Source organism: Peromyscus eremicus, chromosome 3, assembly GCF_949786415.1.
Source record: "Peromyscus eremicus chromosome 3, PerEre_H2_v1, whole genome shotgun sequence".
Lineage (NCBI taxonomy): Eukaryota > Metazoa > Chordata > Mammalia > Rodentia > Cricetidae > Peromyscus > Peromyscus eremicus.
Window position 1 is genome coordinate 135,188,692 of NC_081418.1, and position 18,592 is coordinate 135,207,283.

The 18,592-nt window shown below is 49.5% G+C and overlaps 1 protein-coding gene across 3 annotated transcripts in view; it reads right to left on the bottom strand.

Annotated features, from left to right (window-relative positions):
* The window catches only part of Ncapd2 (non-SMC condensin I complex subunit D2), a 27,655-nt gene continuing 9,063 nt past the window's right edge, over positions 1-18,592 (bottom strand). For all 3 annotated transcript variants that reach the window (XM_059258622.1, XM_059258623.1, XM_059258624.1), the window contains 26 exons: positions 17,168-17,295; positions 16,969-17,092; positions 16,598-16,745; positions 14,060-14,257; positions 12,824-12,958; positions 12,642-12,729; positions 12,382-12,556; positions 9,601-9,716; positions 9,102-9,326; positions 8,304-8,478; positions 7,983-8,067; positions 6,528-6,661; positions 6,136-6,268; positions 5,953-6,037; positions 5,712-5,876; positions 5,297-5,469; positions 4,142-4,253; positions 3,945-4,068; positions 3,707-3,862; positions 3,183-3,360; positions 2,998-3,092; positions 2,365-2,445; positions 2,072-2,255; positions 782-908; positions 519-674; positions 1-311 (listed from right to left, as the gene is read on the bottom strand). In XM_059258622.1, coding sequence (XP_059114605.1) covers positions 226-311; positions 519-674; positions 782-908; positions 2,072-2,255; positions 2,365-2,445; positions 2,998-3,092; positions 3,183-3,360; positions 3,707-3,862; positions 3,945-4,068; positions 4,142-4,253; positions 5,297-5,469; positions 5,712-5,876; positions 5,953-6,037; positions 6,136-6,268; positions 6,528-6,661; positions 7,983-8,067; positions 8,304-8,478; positions 9,102-9,326; positions 9,601-9,716; positions 12,382-12,556; positions 12,642-12,729; positions 12,824-12,958; positions 14,060-14,257; positions 16,598-16,745; positions 16,969-17,092; positions 17,168-17,295 — 3,586 coding nt within the window. In that variant the 3' untranslated portion in view covers positions 1-225. The remainder of the gene's footprint in view (positions 312-518; positions 675-781; positions 909-2,071; positions 2,256-2,364; positions 2,446-2,997; positions 3,093-3,182; positions 3,361-3,706; positions 3,863-3,944; positions 4,069-4,141; positions 4,254-5,296; positions 5,470-5,711; positions 5,877-5,952; positions 6,038-6,135; positions 6,269-6,527; positions 6,662-7,982; positions 8,068-8,303; positions 8,479-9,101; positions 9,327-9,600; positions 9,717-12,381; positions 12,557-12,641; positions 12,730-12,823; positions 12,959-14,059; positions 14,258-16,597; positions 16,746-16,968; positions 17,093-17,167; positions 17,296-18,592) is intronic.

The window sequence follows — 18,592 nt, forward strand, 5'->3', positions numbered from 1 at the left end:
TTAAAAGTATATAAAAACATTTATTCACTAGAAAACAGTGATTGGTAAGTGTGTCTTGGAAAGTGAACGCAGATGGGCTCTAAGAGAAAGGCCTTGAATGCACAGACCATTGACAGGTTAAAAACAAGGAGGCAACACACATTTTTACATGGAGGAACTGAATGCAAAACCATCAGTGAGATAGATACCCTGCATGGCAGGGATGCGGCGAGGGGAAGACAACTCCTAGGACCTGTGTCTCCGTGCAGACGCTCTGCGGATGGGGGTGGTTCTCTTGGGTGTCTCTTCTTCTGTCATCTCCGCCGAAAGCTCTGTTCAAAGAATTATAGGAACAAAAGCAGAGTCACAAAGATGGTGCAAAACGGTTCTTAAAAATAAACAGAGTTGCGAGCACACTGCGGAAGTCCGCCAAACTGCACGGCGGGGAAGATGTTACCAGGAAGACTGAATCTACACCAGGCAAGCCCTGCTGAGACCCCAAGGCAAGCAGCTGTGGGGGGGGGGGGGGGGGCTCATACCGTCCTCACTGGCCTCATCGCTGGAAAAGACAACTTTGGCTTTCTTCTTGGACTTGGATTGCTGAGTGTTTGGACGACGAGGGTTGGTACGTCGGGGCTTAGGTGTGACAAAATCAGTGTCTGAATCTACAGAGGTCAGAGGCTGCTGCCTGGAGACTGGAAATGGCGGGGAGACATGATTTCAAAAACAAAACAAACCCCAAAGGAAAAAGATAAAAGATGGCGACCGTTTGTGGAGAGCCCCATGAGGGCTTGTCTCGTACCAGCAGAGGGTTTCTTGGAAGACAGGGCTCTCTGGCTGCCTCCTTGGCCAGTTTCAAGCTCCTCTGCTCCATCCATGCCTCTGGTGTGACAGGCCCGAAGCTTCTGCTCAAATTCATCTATGACAGCCTAGAGGAAAAAGGTTAAAAACAGGGCTGGAAACATTATCTCTCAGTTTAAAAACAGCTATGAAAGAAACAGAAAGATGCCAGGTGGTGGTGGTGGTGGTGGTGGCGGCGGCGGCGGCGGCGGCGGCGGCGCACGCCTTTAATCCCAGCACTCGGGAGGCAGAGGCAGGCGGATCTCTGAGTTTGAGGCCAGCCTGGGCTACCAAGTGAGTTCCAGGACAGGCTCCAAAACTACACAGAGAAACCCTGTCTCGAAAAAAAACCCAAATAAATAAATAAATAAATAAATAAATGAAATAGATTTTAAATGTTTATTCTAAGTGGACGAGGCCAATCTGAAATCAGTATATATGGTGAGTGACCCCACCACAGGGGTGAGGTGGTCTTAGGGTAGTGAAAATGTCCAATACGGCAATGGAGTGACAAGTATGTATTCAGTGAAAACTGTGGACTTGAGTACTGATCTGTCAATCATTCAGTTAATCACATTCATTCATTCCTCCAGTCGATGTAGACTGTAAGACCACAGTACCCAAGGACAAGAGCTGATGGGGTAGAGGACATGAGTGTATTGGGACAGGAGCAATCGGGGACTCTACTCACTTAGTTTTGCTTTAAACATGAAACTACTCTAAAAAAGAAATCTAGTGCCAAGCATGTAGGGTACATTTACTACCCACACAAGGGAGGCAGAGCCTGGGGAATCTCTGTGAGTTCGAGGCCAACCTGGTCTACATAGCAGATTCTAAGCCAGCTAGTGCTACACAGAAGGACCATGTCTCAAGTAGAGATTGGCTCTTACCAGGGGCTGGAGAGATGGCACTTGCTGCTCCTGCAGAAGACCTGGGTTCAATTCCCAGCACCCACATGGCAGCTCACAACTGTCCGTAACTCAAGTTCCAGGGACCTGACACCCTCACCCAGACATATACACAGGCAAAACACCAATGCACATGAAATAAAAAGAAATACATCTAAAAAAGAAAATGGCCTTTAAAAGGGGACTGGGAATTGGACATAGAAAGATCTGGTCTCAAGTCACTCTGGTTAAATGGTTGTGGTTCGGCTAGCAAGGCAGGAAGTTAAGAGTCCCACAGCACTCCGGGAGAGAGGTTGTGTTTACTGCACAGGGACCCAAGAGGGCCAGCACCCTGCACCACTCACCTTGCCCTCAGGCTTGGCCCCACGACGCAGTTTGCCCACAACCAACAAAAAAGAACCGAAGACAGATGCGTCTAACAGCTTGTCTCCAAAGCAGTCAAAGTGGTCCAGCATCTTGTGGAGGCCGCGCTCCGTGAGGGGCAGCTGGGACACACAGTAGGCCAGATCGCGGTATTGCCGCTCAGTTCTGCACAAAGGGGGATTTTATGACGCATGTACATATTCCCCTTCAGTCTCCCTCGGTCCCAGGGCATCACTCTTCAGAGGAAAGAAAGACCTCCCCAAACAGCGCATACCGGGCTGTGCGGAAGCGCTGACACAGCTTCTCCACCAGGCTCTCAGTCTGTTTGTCCTTGGTGATGTAGGAGAGGAGCTGCCTGTGAGGAGGGGAGTGTGTCACTGACTGGCCAGGGAAGCTCTATTCTCAACTACTATACTGAATCCACCTCCACCCCACCCACCCCACCCCACCTTTTCTGTCCTTGCTTTAGAAGAATGTTCTTGGCCATGGCCTGCCACCGTTCCTCTAGTCCCCTTCCGTGTATTGAGAACGCAGATAAGAACAGCTGCTATTTAGTGATGGCTAATGTGTGCGTACCACACTGGGGACCGGACCTACCCTATTAAGAGCCTCAGGAACTCTGGAGCAAGCACTATCATCCCGTAGGGGAAACAGGCAGATGGTAGAGGTCAAGTTGTTTTGGAAGGCTGTCAGCTAAAATGTACCTGGGGCTGAAGACGGAGGCAAGAATGCTTGCCCAGCATATGCAAGGCCCTGAGTTCACTCTTCCTCATTCTCAGCACATGATATCAACCAGCCAACCAATCAACCAGAGCTGATTAAAAGTGTCTGGTTCCTAACTAAGTCTGTGTGCTACACACACATACTCCATACCACGCTACATCCCTGTAGATCTAGAAAGCCATACTTCATGATGGTGTGGAAGGGCTCCTCCTCCACCCCACCCTCTGGGTCTGACAGGCGACTGATGATGTCAGGGAGGAGATTATAAATTGCATTGCCCTGTAGGAGAGAGAGACCAGACGATGAGGTGGGGGCGGGGAGCTGACCTATATACTTCCTCTGCAGAAAGCTTCAAGCTGCCTGTCTCACCTTGTGGGAGAGCTCATTGAAGAAGTTCCTGGCCAGGGCAGCAATCTGAGGCACAGGGTCGATGAGCAGCACAGCCATCTCGCTGACTTGGCCCTTCACCTTCACCATGTCCTTCAGGATCAGGTGCGTCATCACCAGGCCTGCCGTCCTCCGCACTTGTTGAGATGGGTCTCGGAGGCTAGGAATAAAAGCTCTAGTCACCGAGATCCAGAGCTCTTGTTTATACCTTAAGACCGACACGAAGGCCCGATGCAAGGATCTATTGTTCTACAGTACGCCATTCTAGAAGCAGCTCCAAGGCTATTTTGAATGGAAGGCTGGAGTCAAGGACAATGCAAGGCTTGTAGACAAGATTTTAGAAGGCTGCTTCAACTTCCAGTGTCCATTCAGGGCCCGCTTGCACAGGCTGACTAGCTGGCAGATAGTGAAGACACTGCCAGAGGCCAGGGGAAGAGCTGTGCCTCACTGCACTAATGGAGTCCAGAGGAGAACTCTTACCGGTGTGCGAGCGAGCGATCTCTTACCGGGCATACAGGTGAGGAGTCCAGGGATCCACCAGGTTGGGGAAGCGGATAGCCAGATCCCCAGTGGCAACCATGAGATTAGACCGGACAGTGGGGAGTGAAGACTTTTCAAGCATGGTGAAGAGAAGACGAAGCTGGGAGTCACAGAAAGTGGCACTGAGGGCAAAGAGAGAATCATCAGGGAAGCAGGAAAGCTGCGTCATTTCGTCTTCCTGGAGTTGAAAGCAGCTGGGCCTACCTGATCATGCAGAACTTGCCGAGGGCCAGCGAAGCAGCCGCACAGAGGTCTGGGTCGCCATAGAGGCCAGGGTTGCTGCAGACCTTCAGCATCAGTGGGACAAAGGCAGCTAGGACCTGATTGCCTGTTGGAGGAACAGCTCAGGTTTGGACAGGCTGTATGGGCTGGGGAGAAGGGCACATAGCAATCCTTCTTACCGTCCAGCAGTTCCTTCTCACAGATGCTGCGGATCAGCTCTGCCTCCGTGTCGTCAGCAGTGGCTCCGACCAGCCCCAGCTCTTCCTCCATAGTTGTCTCAGAGCTTGTATTCTGAAGGGAGGGAAGCGGGGGTCTCGGCCATCACTTCTCTCTTGAGACAGGCTCTTATGTGGCCCTGGCTGTCCTCAAACTCTCTATGCAGACCAAGCTGACCAGGAGCTCACGGGCATCTGCCTGCCTCAGTCTCCTAAGCTGGGATAAAGGCGGGTGTCACTTCCCCCTCCTTTGAGACAAACTTTAAACAATTGTTTTGTTTGTCTGAGTGTTTTACCCTGTGTGTATGTAAGTGTACCACATGTGTGCATTGCACACGGAGCCCAGAGGAGGGTATGAAGATTCCCCGGGAGCTGGAGTTAGAGATGGCTGAGTGGCCTATGTATGTTCTGAGATCTGAACTCAGGCCCTCCAAGCACAGCAAGTGCTCTTAACTCTGAGCCATCCCTCTACTCACAAGAGATCATTTTTGATTCTAGCATAACACTTCACTTGCATGAAGAGATCTAAAGATAAAGTTCATAAAACCATCCATAGAAGTACCAAATATGTCCATAGAGAGAAAGAATTCAGAAGTGAAGAAGGTCCCCTCGTAGGTTTTTAAGTTGCCAAGGCAGGTCTCTACACCTCTTCGTCTGAAAACATAATTGACTGTAAATGGTAAATAACTGGATTGTGTCTGACCTGACCCCACTGCTGCAAGACTGTCTTATTTGTCTACAAGACAAATATGCCTTTAGCAGAGAGGACACAGGGTCTCACCAGGTGACAGGCTAGTAACACACTGATTAAGAAGGGGGTGTTACATGTGTGTTCAAACATACAGTATCTGTCTGTTATCTTAGATGGGGCCTCTACCTAGACTAGGGTATACAGGTCAGTCTGTGTGAACCGAACGCCCCCTACTGGATGAGCATGGATAGACCGTGCCGTCTTGGGTGATGCTAACCTTCCCCAGGGGAGCATCAACAGAGAGGCAGGTTCTTCATTTGTAATACAGAAGCAGAGATTTCCCTAGAAAGCACTGTCCTGAGGTGAGGCTATGAAACGCTGGCTAGGAAACGCTGGGGCAGGAGCCCATCACCTCGCCACTCATTCACCTTCTCCTTGGGCTCCTTGGTCCTGTGTTCCTGCTCTTCCCGAAGAACTCGCCGCCGGCCCAGCTCTCCACTCACTGCTTGTTCTAAATGTACCAGCTGCTGCAGGGCCACATCCCCAGCCAGTGACAGCAGGTTCATCAGCAGGTATGTGGGGAGCCTGGGGACAGTCTCCTCTGATGTAGAGGGAAGGGAAAGAGCAGAGGCCTAGTCAAGTCCCACCAAACTCCCAGGTCCACCCCTTACTCGTGTGCTGCTCAAACTGGGAACAGGAGTGAGGTGGGACACGTGGCAGTGACCGGCCCAACATCAGCCTGAACAAAGACGAGTGTGGGCTGCAGCTCCTCACCCTTTAGGGAAAGCACCAGACACTGGCTGCCCACCCCGCCCCTGAGCAATCACACCTCTGCCCACTCACTGGGGTCCTCCTCAGGGGTGTGCTTCTCAAGCTTCTCCAAGGCTTGCTTTGCACAGCCTTGTAACATCTGGGCACAGATCACTTCAGGGCCCTCTGCCAGCTGGTAGGTCAGGGTCACTGCTACTTCTTTGAATGGGATCCAGAGGGGATCTGGATGTGTAAAGCCTGGAGAGCGGAGAAGTTGATCACTGCAGCGAAAGGACCCAGCCACACTGATTGCAGGCCCTTCTGGATAGCTTACCCTTTGTGACCATCTCTCGAAGTCGTTCAAACAACCTGTGTTCCTGAGGCAGCCGGAAGGGAGGTTGACGTTCACCCAGGGAAGGCTGTGAAGAAAACAAAATGCCAGGGTGGGGAATGCAGACAAGAGGCTCTCTCTCCAATCTCCTCAGCTGAGCCACAGCCACCACCCCACATCACCTACCTTCCTCCTGTCTGAGATGTTGGCAATGGCAAGGCACACCTGCTGGGCCAGCCTGTAGTCCTGGGGGAACTTCTCATCCAGCCCCACCCTCACCAGCGTGTCTAAATTGCTTCCCACAATTTCTGGTTTTCCTCTAGGGAAAGAAAAACGGAGTTAAAGGCAGCCCTGGGCAGGATCCCATGGGAGACGACGGCAGTGCAGGAAGGTCCCGGGACCCGCGTGGGGTTCCTAGAGCCTGACGCCTGACTCAGGCCAGGTCCCCGGATGCCAGTGACGATGTCTACTGCACAGGCCGGCAGGTGCTCTCTTCACCCAGGCAGCCGACCCCGAGAAAGCTCAACCGGGTTGACTACGACTTCCCACTCTACTTGCTTCCTGGGGCTGAGCCTCACCGTGCCATCATGCCAAGAAGCATGACAGAGGAACAGCGCTCCAGAGGAGAGCAGGGGACCTTTTCCGTGGCTCGCTCCCACAGCAGTTGGGTCACTGCTGGTTTTATCTCATCCTTCTGCACAAACTCACAGAGCTGAGGAGAAAAGAAAAGTAATTCAGCTTCAAAAGACCAGTTCCCCGTTGGTCTACTAATCTGAAGACAACCCTGAGACCTGGATAGAGCCAACACTGGGAACAGAAGAGAAGGGACGCGAATGTCCACCAGGAGTTGGGGGGTACTTCTCGCTCCATTCTCTATCATGTCTTTCTTCCAGGCTACACTTCCTAAAGTGACACCAACTTCTGAGTTCTGTGTGGGGCACTCTGGATATTTCTAGTCACTTTTCTGACTGTGAGAACAAGGTCAAACTGTCTAGGACAGCAATGCCAACTCCCTCTTCTTTACATGTGCCTTCCCTTTGTCGCCCAGTCCCTGGCGGTTTCTCCGGACTGTCCTGTCATTGCTGTTCACCTGCAGCACCTCGACCCTGTCCAGAGCTCTCCAGGTGCCTCGTGTGTGACAGGCACGGCACCCCCAAAGCATCTGCTTCCAGCTCGTCTCTGCCTACTGTACAAGTCCTGAGCAGCAGGCAGCCTGGGAAACATCAAGGTGGTTGCCACCACCAGTCCCTCCCTCTCTTTCCCCAGGAAGGAACAAAAGTAGCAATCAGGAGGCCAGGCCAGCAGCTGGTCCCTCCGACTGGAAGTTATCAGCCCATGTTCCCAACTTGTTTATCTTCTGCAGATAACGATTTTGAGTCAGAACACAAACTTCTTCATTCTCTGGCTGCGACAATGGACTTCCTTTGCTTTTTGTCAGAAACTCCCTCCGCTTCCCTCTCTTTCTCTCTCCCAATCTGACTGAACTTCCACGACCCATGCTGACAAGTACCAACCACCTTGATGGCCAAGTCCCTGACCTCTACTGTAAGCAGCTCTGTGCTCTCGGTTACAGCACAGAGGCTGAAGATGTTTCCTGGAGCTTGCACAGTGTAAAGGCTGCAGCCAGGCAAGCTGCCGAGCCTCTCCTGGAGTCTCCCTCAGAGCCCCATTCGACCTGACTCCGGAGTGGCCGGGTGCTAAGAACAGCGCCCAGCACACAGGAAGCAGCAGGTGTTATCACTGCTGTTAGTGTCACGTGTGCCCCGACTCTACATCTTCTGTGTTTTGTGTTTTTCACTGTAAGCCAACTATTGGTGAGTTGAGCATCGCAGCACATGCCTGAATCTGGACACTGAGAAGCTGAGGCAGGACGGTGAGTCTGAGGCCAGCCTGGACTACACATGAGACAACTATGTAGCAAATAAACAAGAAAGTAAGTCTCTTCCTGGGGCTGAATAGATCTCTGCTTACAGGAAACAGATTGTAACTAATTGTAACTGCTGAATTAGAAGAGAACAGAGCAGAAGACTCACAATTTCCTCAAGACACTGAATGGTCCCGACCGAGGCATCCACTAACAACAAGGACAGGTTCTGGATCAAGGCCTGGGCCTTGGCTCTGTGGGAACAGCAGAGATCAGTGGTCACTACGACTGGGAAGCTGGATTCAGCAAACAGGCCGGTAGGTTAGATAAGTGCTTGGAGTAGGCCTCAGCAGAGATCCACTGAGCCTGGCTGGTATGGACCATCCGTGAGTTGAGACCTCCCTAGGAGAACATCCTTCAGGACACTAGGAAACCCCTCGAAGGTGACCTTGACCTCAGGAAGTTTGTGAAGACAAGGAAGCCCACGAACCTGGCTGAGTCCCCTTGTGGGCTGAGGTAGAGTTGGCGGTAGGCATTAAGGACGGCTTCCCGGACACCGGGCTCCTTAGACCAGATGAGAGGCAGCATGCGGCGAACCCCAAACAGGGCCTGGGGCACCCCAAATTGGAATACCATCACAAAGAATTCAATCACCTCCTGCACCACTGAGAACAAATAAAATGTCACCCATCTACTTGACCAATATCACACTACCCACAGAACTCCTGTTAGCACAGTAACATGATTGTGGAGGTCACTGTCATTGTCCCCAAGAATGACTGCTACAATGCCTTCTCACGACACGGCTAAACTAGGTAAACTGTAAAATGTTAACAGTGGTAAACACTCCCTGACTTTAATGGTGCAGGCCATCAGGCGCTGGATGATAGCTCAGTGGTTAAGAGCACTTGCTGCTGCTCTTCCAGAGGACCTGGGTTCAATTTACCAGTACCTATATGGTGGCTCGCAACAAATCCTAACTCCAGTTCCAGAGGATCTGAATCCTCTTTGGTCTCTGCAGGCATCAAACATGCATGTGGTACACACACATGGAGATAAAATACTAAGATCTTAAAAATACAACACGGGGTTGGGGATTTAGCTCAGTGGTAGAGCGCTTGCCTAGCAAGCTCAAGGCCCTGGGTTCAGTCCTCAGCTCCCTAAAACAAAAACTAAAACAAAAACCCCAAAACCAAGAATAATAAAGGCGTGGGCATCACTAAATTCGAGCGGGCAGGGCTGATTTCCAGCCCAAGACCAGCTCTTTCTCAAGAGGAGTCAGGCTTACCTGTGGTTGTGTTTTCATACATCATCTTGCTGATGATGCCAATGGCCTCTGTCACCTTCTGGGAGAAGCTGTAGGCATCCTGCAGATACTGCACCAGCATCTCCTGCTTCACCAGCTCGTCATTCCTCTGCGATCCCTCAGGCTCGGACACACTGGGAGACTCTTTACTGTCCATCAGCCCTGGGACTGGGTCCCCAGGAGATCCCTGTGTGGAAGCTGCAGGGCCTAGGAATTAGAGACGTACAGGACAGTTTTGCTCAGATATATGTGGGGAGTCCAGGGGCTACCAACATCCCTGGCTATCTCTTTCAACAATGTGAAGGGATGAATTAGAACCTGTTCTAAAACACTTTGGTTCATTTCTTAATAGATTCCTGCAGACCTCTCTAGTTTACACAGGTGCCCTGTCACTGGGCTGTTCCCCTTCCAGAGTGGCAGTGTCAACCCCCTCCCGAGCCTCCTTCAGCCTAAGGCTGTGCTTGCTGACTGAAAGGATTACCTTTGAAGATAATTCCCAGGAGATTCAGGAAGCTGTTCTCCTCTAGCTCTGTGTGACTGAAGGGTTCAGACTCCTGGAAGTGGCTGGTGGCTTCTCGAGTCAGAATAATAGCCTGCCTGAAAGAACACCAGCCTGTCACCAATTCAGCACCCAGAAGAGTGTCACTGAAGTCCTTGTAAGGGATCCTACCTCATGATTCCATTCAGCCCCCACATGCAGCTCCCTAAAGAAAAGGGAGCCGGGCGGTGGTGGCGCATGCCTTTAATCCCAGCACTCGGGAGGCAGAGGCAGGTGGATCTCTGTGAGTTCGAGGCCAACCTGGGCTACCAAGTGAGTCCCAGGAAAGGCGCAAAGCTACACAGAGAAACCCTGTCTCGAAAAACCAAAAAAAAAAAAAAAAAGAAAAGGGATATGGCTGAGCGGTGGTGGGGCACGCCTTTAATCCCAGCACTTGGGAGGCAGAGACAGACGAATCTCTGTGAGTTCGAGGCCAGCCTGGTCTACAGAGTGAGTTCCAGAAAAGGCTCCAAAGCTACACAGAGAAATCTGTCTCAAAAAAACAAAAAGAAAAGGGATGTCTCATGCTTAAAAAGTTGAGCAGTACCTACTTGGGCATCGGGTCCCAAACACCAAGCCTTTACTGTGGTCTTCAAGGAACTTGGGTCTTTTCTAAGCTTTTAAAATCACAAACCCAGGGTTAGCCACATAGCTCAGCAGAAAAGGGTACCTATCACAGAGTTTAATGCCTTAGAGTTCAATTCCTAGAACCTACATGGTGGAAAGAGAGAATTGATTCCCAAAAGTGGTCCTCTTATCTATACATATGCTGTACCGCTATGCCCACTCTTACAAACACACACACACACACACACACACACACACACACACAAGCTCCTGGGCTTCACGTCTGTCAAGAAAAACAAAAGGGCAGCAGGTGGCACCACAACTGGTCCGTGGTGCGGGGGCTGAAGGCAGGGTTTCGTAGCTGAGGTGAGCTCTCCACCACGTCAGCCACATCTCCACCCCTTTTCACCTTTGGAGAGAAAGTTCCACTACAAAGCCCTGGCTGAGAGGAAGCCTTGCTGTTTAGAGCTTGCTAGCTCTGAACCTGCAGAAACCTGCTGCTTCTGCCTCTCGAGTGCTGGGGTGACAGGCACGCACCATCACACCAGGCTCACTTAGCTGGGGTTACAGGCACACACCATCATACTAGGCTCACTTAGTTGGGGTGACAGGCACACACCATCACACCAGGTTCACTTAGCTGGGGTTACAGGCACACACCATTACACCAGGCTCACTTAGCTGGGGTGACAGGCACACGCCATCACACCAGGCTCACTTAGCTGGGGTTACAGGCACGCACCATCACACCAGGTTCACTTAGCTGGGGTTACAGGCACACACCATCACACCAGGCTCACTTAGCTGGGGTTACAGGCACACACCATCACACCAGGCTCACTTAGCTGGGGTGACAGGCACACACCATCACACCAGGCTCACTTAGTTGGGGTGACAGGCACACACCATCACACCAGGTTCACTTAGTTGGGGTGACAGGCACGCACCATCACACCAGGTTCACTTAGCTGGGGTTACAGGCACACACCATCACACCAGGTTCACTTAGTTGGGGTGACAGGCACGCACCATCACACCAGGTTCACTTAGCTGGGGTTACAGGCACACACCATCACACCAGGTTCACTTAGCTGGGGTTACAGGCACACACCATCACACCAGGTTCACTCAGTTGTCTGTGAAGTGCTAGGAACCAAATGCAGGGCCTTGAACAGACCAGGTAAATGCTTTACCACTAGGCTAGACCTCCAGGACCGGGAGAGGCTTTTTGTTTTGTTTTGCTTATCGGGCCCTGGGGATTGAACCAAGAGCCTCGTGCATGCTAGTGTTCCACCACTGCCACATCCCAGCTTCTTTAAACTCTGAGATAGAATCTCATTAAGATACTCAGGCAGGCCTCGGTAATCTTTCCTGACTTAGCTTCCCAAGTAGTTTGGATTACAGGCCTGTGCCAGAGACTGGGCTCCTGAGTAGTTTTTAAAACATTTAAGAGTAGAAAGGCAGTTGTGGAGTATGCATTTGGTCAGACATTACTAGAGGAAAAATACCTATCACCTCCAGCAGCAGCATACTTAAATAAACCTCCCCCCCACGCCACCCCCACCCCTGAGACAGGGTTTCTCTGTTATAGTCCTAGCTGTCCTGGAACTCACTCTGTAGACCAGGCTGGCTTCAAACTTACAGAGATTCATCTGCCTCTGTCTCCCAAGTGCTGGGATTAAAGGCATGAGCCACCACCGCCTGGCTTAGTACTAAGCATTTTTAAGGACTCATCATAAGTCTCTCAAAGGTTAACTTTAAATCCACACAGACTTGTTGTGAAATAATCTTTTTGTACACTGTGAAGATGTGTCACTCTGGTTTAATAAAAAGATGAACGGCCAATAGCTAGGCAGGATTTTCGGGGAAGAGGGGTGCTAGGAAGAAGATGGGGAGTTGCCAGCCAGATGCAGAGCAAGCAGGATGGGCAATACGGAGATGAGGTACTAAAGCCATGAGGCAGAAAGTAAATTAACAGAAATGGGCTAATTTAAGTTATAAGAGCTAGTTAGAAACAAGCCTAAGCTATCGGCTGAGCATTCATAATTAATAAGTCTGTCTTTGTGTGTGTGTGTGTGTGTGTGTGTGAGCGGGCAGCCCAACGAAGAATTGTCTACACAGACCTGCAGAGAACACCCTAGTCTTTCCTTCACGTACTTGTAACTAGCTCTGGCCAGCAGCTGTCGGATGCGTCCTTTCACCTCCTCCACAGTCTCTGTCTCAGTGATTTGTTGATCTGCCGCTTCCTGGGGAAGCTTTAGAAGCTGCTGCAGGGTAGACTTCAATTCTGGCAACATGGCTTCCCATTCCTCCTCCGGGTCTAGGGCTGCAGCTGAATGGGAGTCTGTTTAGTCTCTCTCAGGGTTTGTGACCTCAGGGAGAAAGCAAGACAGACTCCCGGGGCAGTGGCTACTCACAAGCAGCTGCAGTTCGCCTCTGGGCTTTCATTTCTTGTAATTTCTGGATCTCCTTCTGCAGTGGTCCAGCAAGGTCAGTATCACTGAGCTGTCAAGGTAGGATGCATATGATGTCACTAGGTGACACCCTTCCATCTTTGTTTCCACGTCACTCCTCTTTTGCACGCACCATGTTTACTCACCTTGCAGGAGAAGGGGTTATTGGCTAGGAAGCTGGCCAGCAGCTGGATGGCATTTTTACACACCAGCACCGACTTGTCCGCTAGGCGTCCCACGGCTAAGGCCACCACTGCCTGGAAACGGGTCAGGGGGAGCACCTGGATGAGCAGAAGGAGAACCAGCTCAAACTAGCACCACCCAACTGCGGCCTACGGGCCACCTCCAGTGGCTCCACACAAAATTCTAACCTTACTTAAAGTAGGGTATTTTGTTGTGATTTTTCTTTGTACTTAATTTTTCATTTTGCATTGTTTGTGGGTATGAAATTGGTAGATGACAATGTCAAGTTTCAATGTCCAAGGGTTGGACACAGCTGTGAGTTTAAATTAAGCCACTCACTCACTCTAAAGAGGCTTTTCTGTGGGATTATAAAATATGTGAGCAGCACCACACTGTAGTCCTTAACTGGAGCAGGTACCTTGTCCTTGGAAAGGTAAGACTTTTATTTTATTTTTTAAAAATTTATTTATTTATTTATATTTTATGTATGAGTGCTCTGCATATACACCTGCATGCCAAAAGAGGGCACCAGATCCTATTACAGGTGGTTGTGAGCCACCATTTGGTTGCTGGGAATTGAACCTCTGAAAGAGCAGCCAGTGCTCTTAATCACTGAACCATCTCTCCTGCCCCCCCCCCCCCCCCCCCCCCCCCCCGGCAGACTTTTATCACTGTTAGTAAGAATCTCAAGTCTAGACTCTTCCTTGGGGCAGTTACCAGATTCTTTGTCTATTTAAAAAACAAAACAAACAAACCAAAACCATTTTTTTTGGAGGGTTAGAGAGATGGCTCAGACGTTTTGAGTACTGGCTGCTCTATCAGAGGACCTGGGTTCAATTCCCATCACCCACATGGTAGCTCACAATTGTCTGTAACTCCAATCCCAGGGAAGAAGAGGCCTTCTGGCCTCCACAGGTACTGTACACATGCGGTACATAGACGCAAACTAGCAACATACCCATACACATACAATAAAAATAAAGGGAAACATTTCTTCTTTTCTTTTTTAATTGAACAAGGTCTCCTATTGCCCAGCCATCTTCAAACTTTCTATGTGGCTGAGGATGACTTAAATTACTGACTCTCCTACTTCCCAAATTCTGGTGTCACAGGCATGCCACATGCTCAGCTAGATTCTCTCTCTACTTTGGCAAGTATACAGAGAAATATTAAGTTTTAGCAGAGAGAGGGTTGTTTACCTTCTGTTGAACAATTCGGGTAAAGAGCTGCAAAACACGGCTTCGAACAAAGGAGTTAACATCATGGCCATGAGCTTGCAAGATGTCCAAGAACTGGTCTCTGGTTTCTCGGGCCGTTTCTTCTAGTTGGTCACCTTTTAGAACCTGTAGTATCATCTCGGTCATGGCTGCTAGCACAGCATTGCGCATCATGTAATTCTAAGAGAGGGACATAAAGTTGGAACAAACCTCTCCTTCTATACGCACATTTCTTTCCCTCAACTCCTCTGCCCTTTGTCAAGGTTATGATTGCTTGTACTAATAGGCTGTGACTTTCCTGGCCAACTGCCTAGGTATTTGTCTCCAGGGTCACAGGAAGATGATGAGTCCCAAGAGGATTTGTATGCTCAGAGATTGTCAAGAAAATAAGAGCCCAAATCAAAGGCTGGTGATTCCTAGTCTGAAATGCTTGGGACACAGTATTGTGGATTTTGTATATCTATATACACATAGTATCTTAGGGATGAAAATGAAATCTAAATGTAGAATACATCTATGTTTCAAATACATCACACTTACAGTCTAAGGGTAATCTCAGATATCACTAAGCCTGAGGACCTGAGTTCAATCCCCAAGACCAATGAAGGGAGAGAACCAACTTCCACACACACATTTGTACCTATTACACACACACACACACACACACACACACACACACACACACACACACACGTGTGAGTGAGTATATAACTGTTTTTCTTCTGAGACAGGGTCTCACTATGAAGCACTGTCTGGCCTAGGAGTATAAGGAGCAGACTGGCCTCAAATTCACAGTGATCCACCTGCCTCTGCCTCCTGGGTGCTGGGATTAGAGATGTGTGCTATATCCGGCAAATAATATAAATAAAAAACAAAATCAGATCTATCCATCAATGCACATTTGAGAAACATTTCTTATTATCCTTTATATGAAGTCATAAAATGTTGTAGGATATTTGATCATACTGTGACCTTCTGATTGGTTTAATAAAGAGCTGAAGAGCCAATAGCTAGGCAGGAAAGGAAAAGCAGGACTTCCGGGCAGAGAGAGGAACTGGAGAAGGAATCTAGGCATGTGAAAAAAATTGCCAGCAAGACACGGAGGAAGCAGGATGGGTGGTATGAAGGAGAGGTAACGAGTCATGTGGCAGAGCATATACTAAAAAATATGGGTTAATTTAAGTTTTAAGGGCTAATTGGAAACAAGCCTAAGCTAAGGCCAAGCTTTCATAATAAGTCTCCGAGTCATTATTTGGGAGCTGATGGTCCAAAGAAAGACTCGTTACAATAAGACCTTTGAGCCTTATGAATAAGCATTCTCTTTCCTTCCTACTCCTTACAGACACAGAAGAACAGATCAGCCTCGGTGCCAAGAAGTCTGTTATGTAATCTGGTAGAGAACAGGGCAGGGGACTCCCTCCACCTAGGCCAAGAGTCAGAGAATAGAGTCTCACACAAGAAGTTAAGGAAAGTTAGATCAATGAATAGACTGTCTTTGACGTTTCCCCAGGAACCCCATGCTAGTCTGGGAAGGGGCCAGGTAAGTCAGGAACTGAGAGGGACAGCCAGGCTGGCTGAGAAAGCTCCTTGTTTGTAGAGAGCGATGCTAGCCGGATGGGGGCAAGAGGCTCCATCCCAGGGACTGGGTGGGACTGGGAACCAACGCTGGGTCACTCTCACTAGACAGGTGTGCAATGGTCATCTCCTCTACCACTGCACAAAACCGTACAACTCAAGTGATATAAAACAAGATTCATAAAGGGCTCCACAGTGATAAATCTAGACAACCTGTCTCTTTGTGTGAAAATCTATTTTGGGGACAGTCTTCCTTTCTAGCCTAGGCTAGGATCCTCCTTTCTCAGCCTTCTGGGTCTCAGGCTCCAGGGTACACTTCCACTGACTAACTGAAAGCTACTTTCTTTCTCAAGAAACAACCTTGAAGCCAGGTGTGGGCACACAAGTTTGTAATTCCAGCACTTGGAAAGTAGAGGTATGAATTCAAGGCCCGCTTTGGCTAAACAGCAGGACTGAGACGAGCCTAGGCTGTGCAAGACACTGCAGGGGAGAGGAGGGGAGAGAGATAGAAAATGAACATGAACCTTGGCTAGGCATGGTAACACACCTAACATTCTGGAACTTGGGAGCTAGCCTAGGCTACATGGCAAGCCCCCTTTCTTTCTTATTCTGTTGTGTATATATGTTTGATGTGTGTGTGTGTGTTTGTGTGGGAGCACGCAGGCACCACGGAACATTTGCAGAACTCAAGGGACAACCGTGAGTGTCAGTCTCTGCCCTTTTCCCCTGTACAAACTTACATGCAGGCAAAACACTCCTACACATAAAATCATAAAAAAATTTTTTAAAGGAAACAAATTTTTCAACTTTTAGCCCATGTGCTTATTAGCATGTATAAGTCCCTGGGTTGTTACCCAGAACCACGTTAAAGTGGAGAGAGAGAGATTGATTTCAATAATGGGCTTAGAACCCCTAGACAAATCTGTGATTCCCTGGACTACCTACCTCTCCATCCAGATGATCTAGCAGAATGCACATGCTGGACATGAGGACAGCTGGGACTCGCTCTGCTAGCTCAGTGAGGAAAGCTGCAAAGCCCTTGGCCCCGGCTGTGTCTCGACTCAGCTCCTGTGGACCCTTCTGCCCAATCTCTCTATCGGGGAGAAAACACAGATGTGATGACAAAGCTCAACTAGCGAGCTCCCAACAAGGGAGGCCAAGACAGGCAGCTAACACTTGAAGGAATCCATCATCCCGTGGAGGAAGGGCCTCTAACCTTCCTTTACCACCCTGCCCCGGGAGAAATGGGAGTTCCGAGGAGGAGGAGGAGGAGGAGGAGGAGGAGGAGGAGGAGGAGGAGGAGGAGTCGTCGTCACCTTACGATCTCCCCCACTATGCTCTTCATTCCGTAGTCTGTGGCCCACAGACTCACAGCGGCCACCAGTACAGACGGCAGATGTTCAAAGTGCTGCAGCATCTGGATGATCTTCACAGTCGCACCTGTGAAGCACCCACACGCGGCATTCAGGGAGGAAAGGCAGAGCCCGGGCAGGGGCAAGGCAGAAGGCAACTTACTGAGCATGTGATTGTAACGGACCAAGGCCACCCCAAGCAGGTGTGCTATGGCTTCCCTGGTGGGGCGGTTCTTCTGGTGACTAATGGTGGGATTCTCCAAAAGCCGGTAGCAACAGCCAGTAACCAAACTTTAAAAAAAAAAAAAAAAAAAAAAAAAAAGATGGACAGAAAGACATCAGCTATCTGGAGTCAAGTCACCGGCAGCCCCTCACTCACTGTGTCACTACTATGTCCAAGATCAAGGTTTCTTCCAGTCTAATCAAGATGCTTTAGAGAAAGCAATCCTGAGGGGATTCTTACTTTGGATTAGCAAATTTCAGCCAGTTACCATGCCAACAAGAAACCAGAATATATGATCAAGATGGTAGGGCAAGGTAAAGACTTCTCATTGTTAAAAATGGTCAGTTCAGTCTTTAACAGACTTTTCATTTACATCTGCTGTAACTGTTACTTTCGCTTTGGTTTTGTGTGTGTGTGTGTGTGTGTGTGTGTGTGTGTGTGTGTGTGTGTGTGTGTTCCTGTACGTGTATGTTGAGGCCTGAGGTCAACCTTGGGGTTCAGTTCTCAGGAGCTGTTTGCCTTGGTTTTTGTGACAGGGACTCTCACTGCAACACGGGGCTCACTGAATAGACTAGGCTGGCTGGTCACGAGCCCTGGAGATCTGTTTGTCTCCACCTACCCAACACTGCCATGTTTGGTTTGGACACGGGTGTTGAGGATCACACCTAAGTCCTCATGATTGTATGGTAAGCATTTACACACTCAGCCACCTCCCCAGCCACTATTTATTTTGAGACAGGCCTCAGGATGACCCCAAGTCTCTATGTCAAGGCTGCCCTTGAACTCACAGACACCTGACCCTGCTTCCTGAGTGCTGGGATTACAGGTGTGTGCCACCATGCCTGGCTACTTATTTTTTAGACAAGGTCTTGCTATGTAGCTTTGGCTGCTCACAGTAGAGCCTAACTGGCCTTGAACTCTTGGCAAACCTGTTTCAGCCTCTCAAGTTCTGGTATCTAGGCATGTGCCACCATTCCTAGTCACTTTCTCCTTCAAACACACATTTCATTTGGCTTCCAGACTCTGGACCCCTGTCTCAGACTCTCTGGCTTCCTCTCATCTCACTCTACTGGCCATGGAGTACCGTAGTATACAGTCCTGGATTTGTGCTCTCTCCAAGTTACTCACTTAGTGACCTCATTCAGTCTTCAAGGATTTAAGCACCATTACATCCCAAAGGTGTCTCTTTAGCCTACACACGCTTTCCTTCCAATAGTTGAATCTAACATTACTCAGATGTCTAACAAGCAGCTCGAGCTGCATGTCCAAAGCAGGACTTCTGATCTTCCCTGCCAAACAAATAACCCCAATCTCCCTATACCTCCATTATCAGCAACTCCTTTTTCCAAATGTTCCGGCCACAAC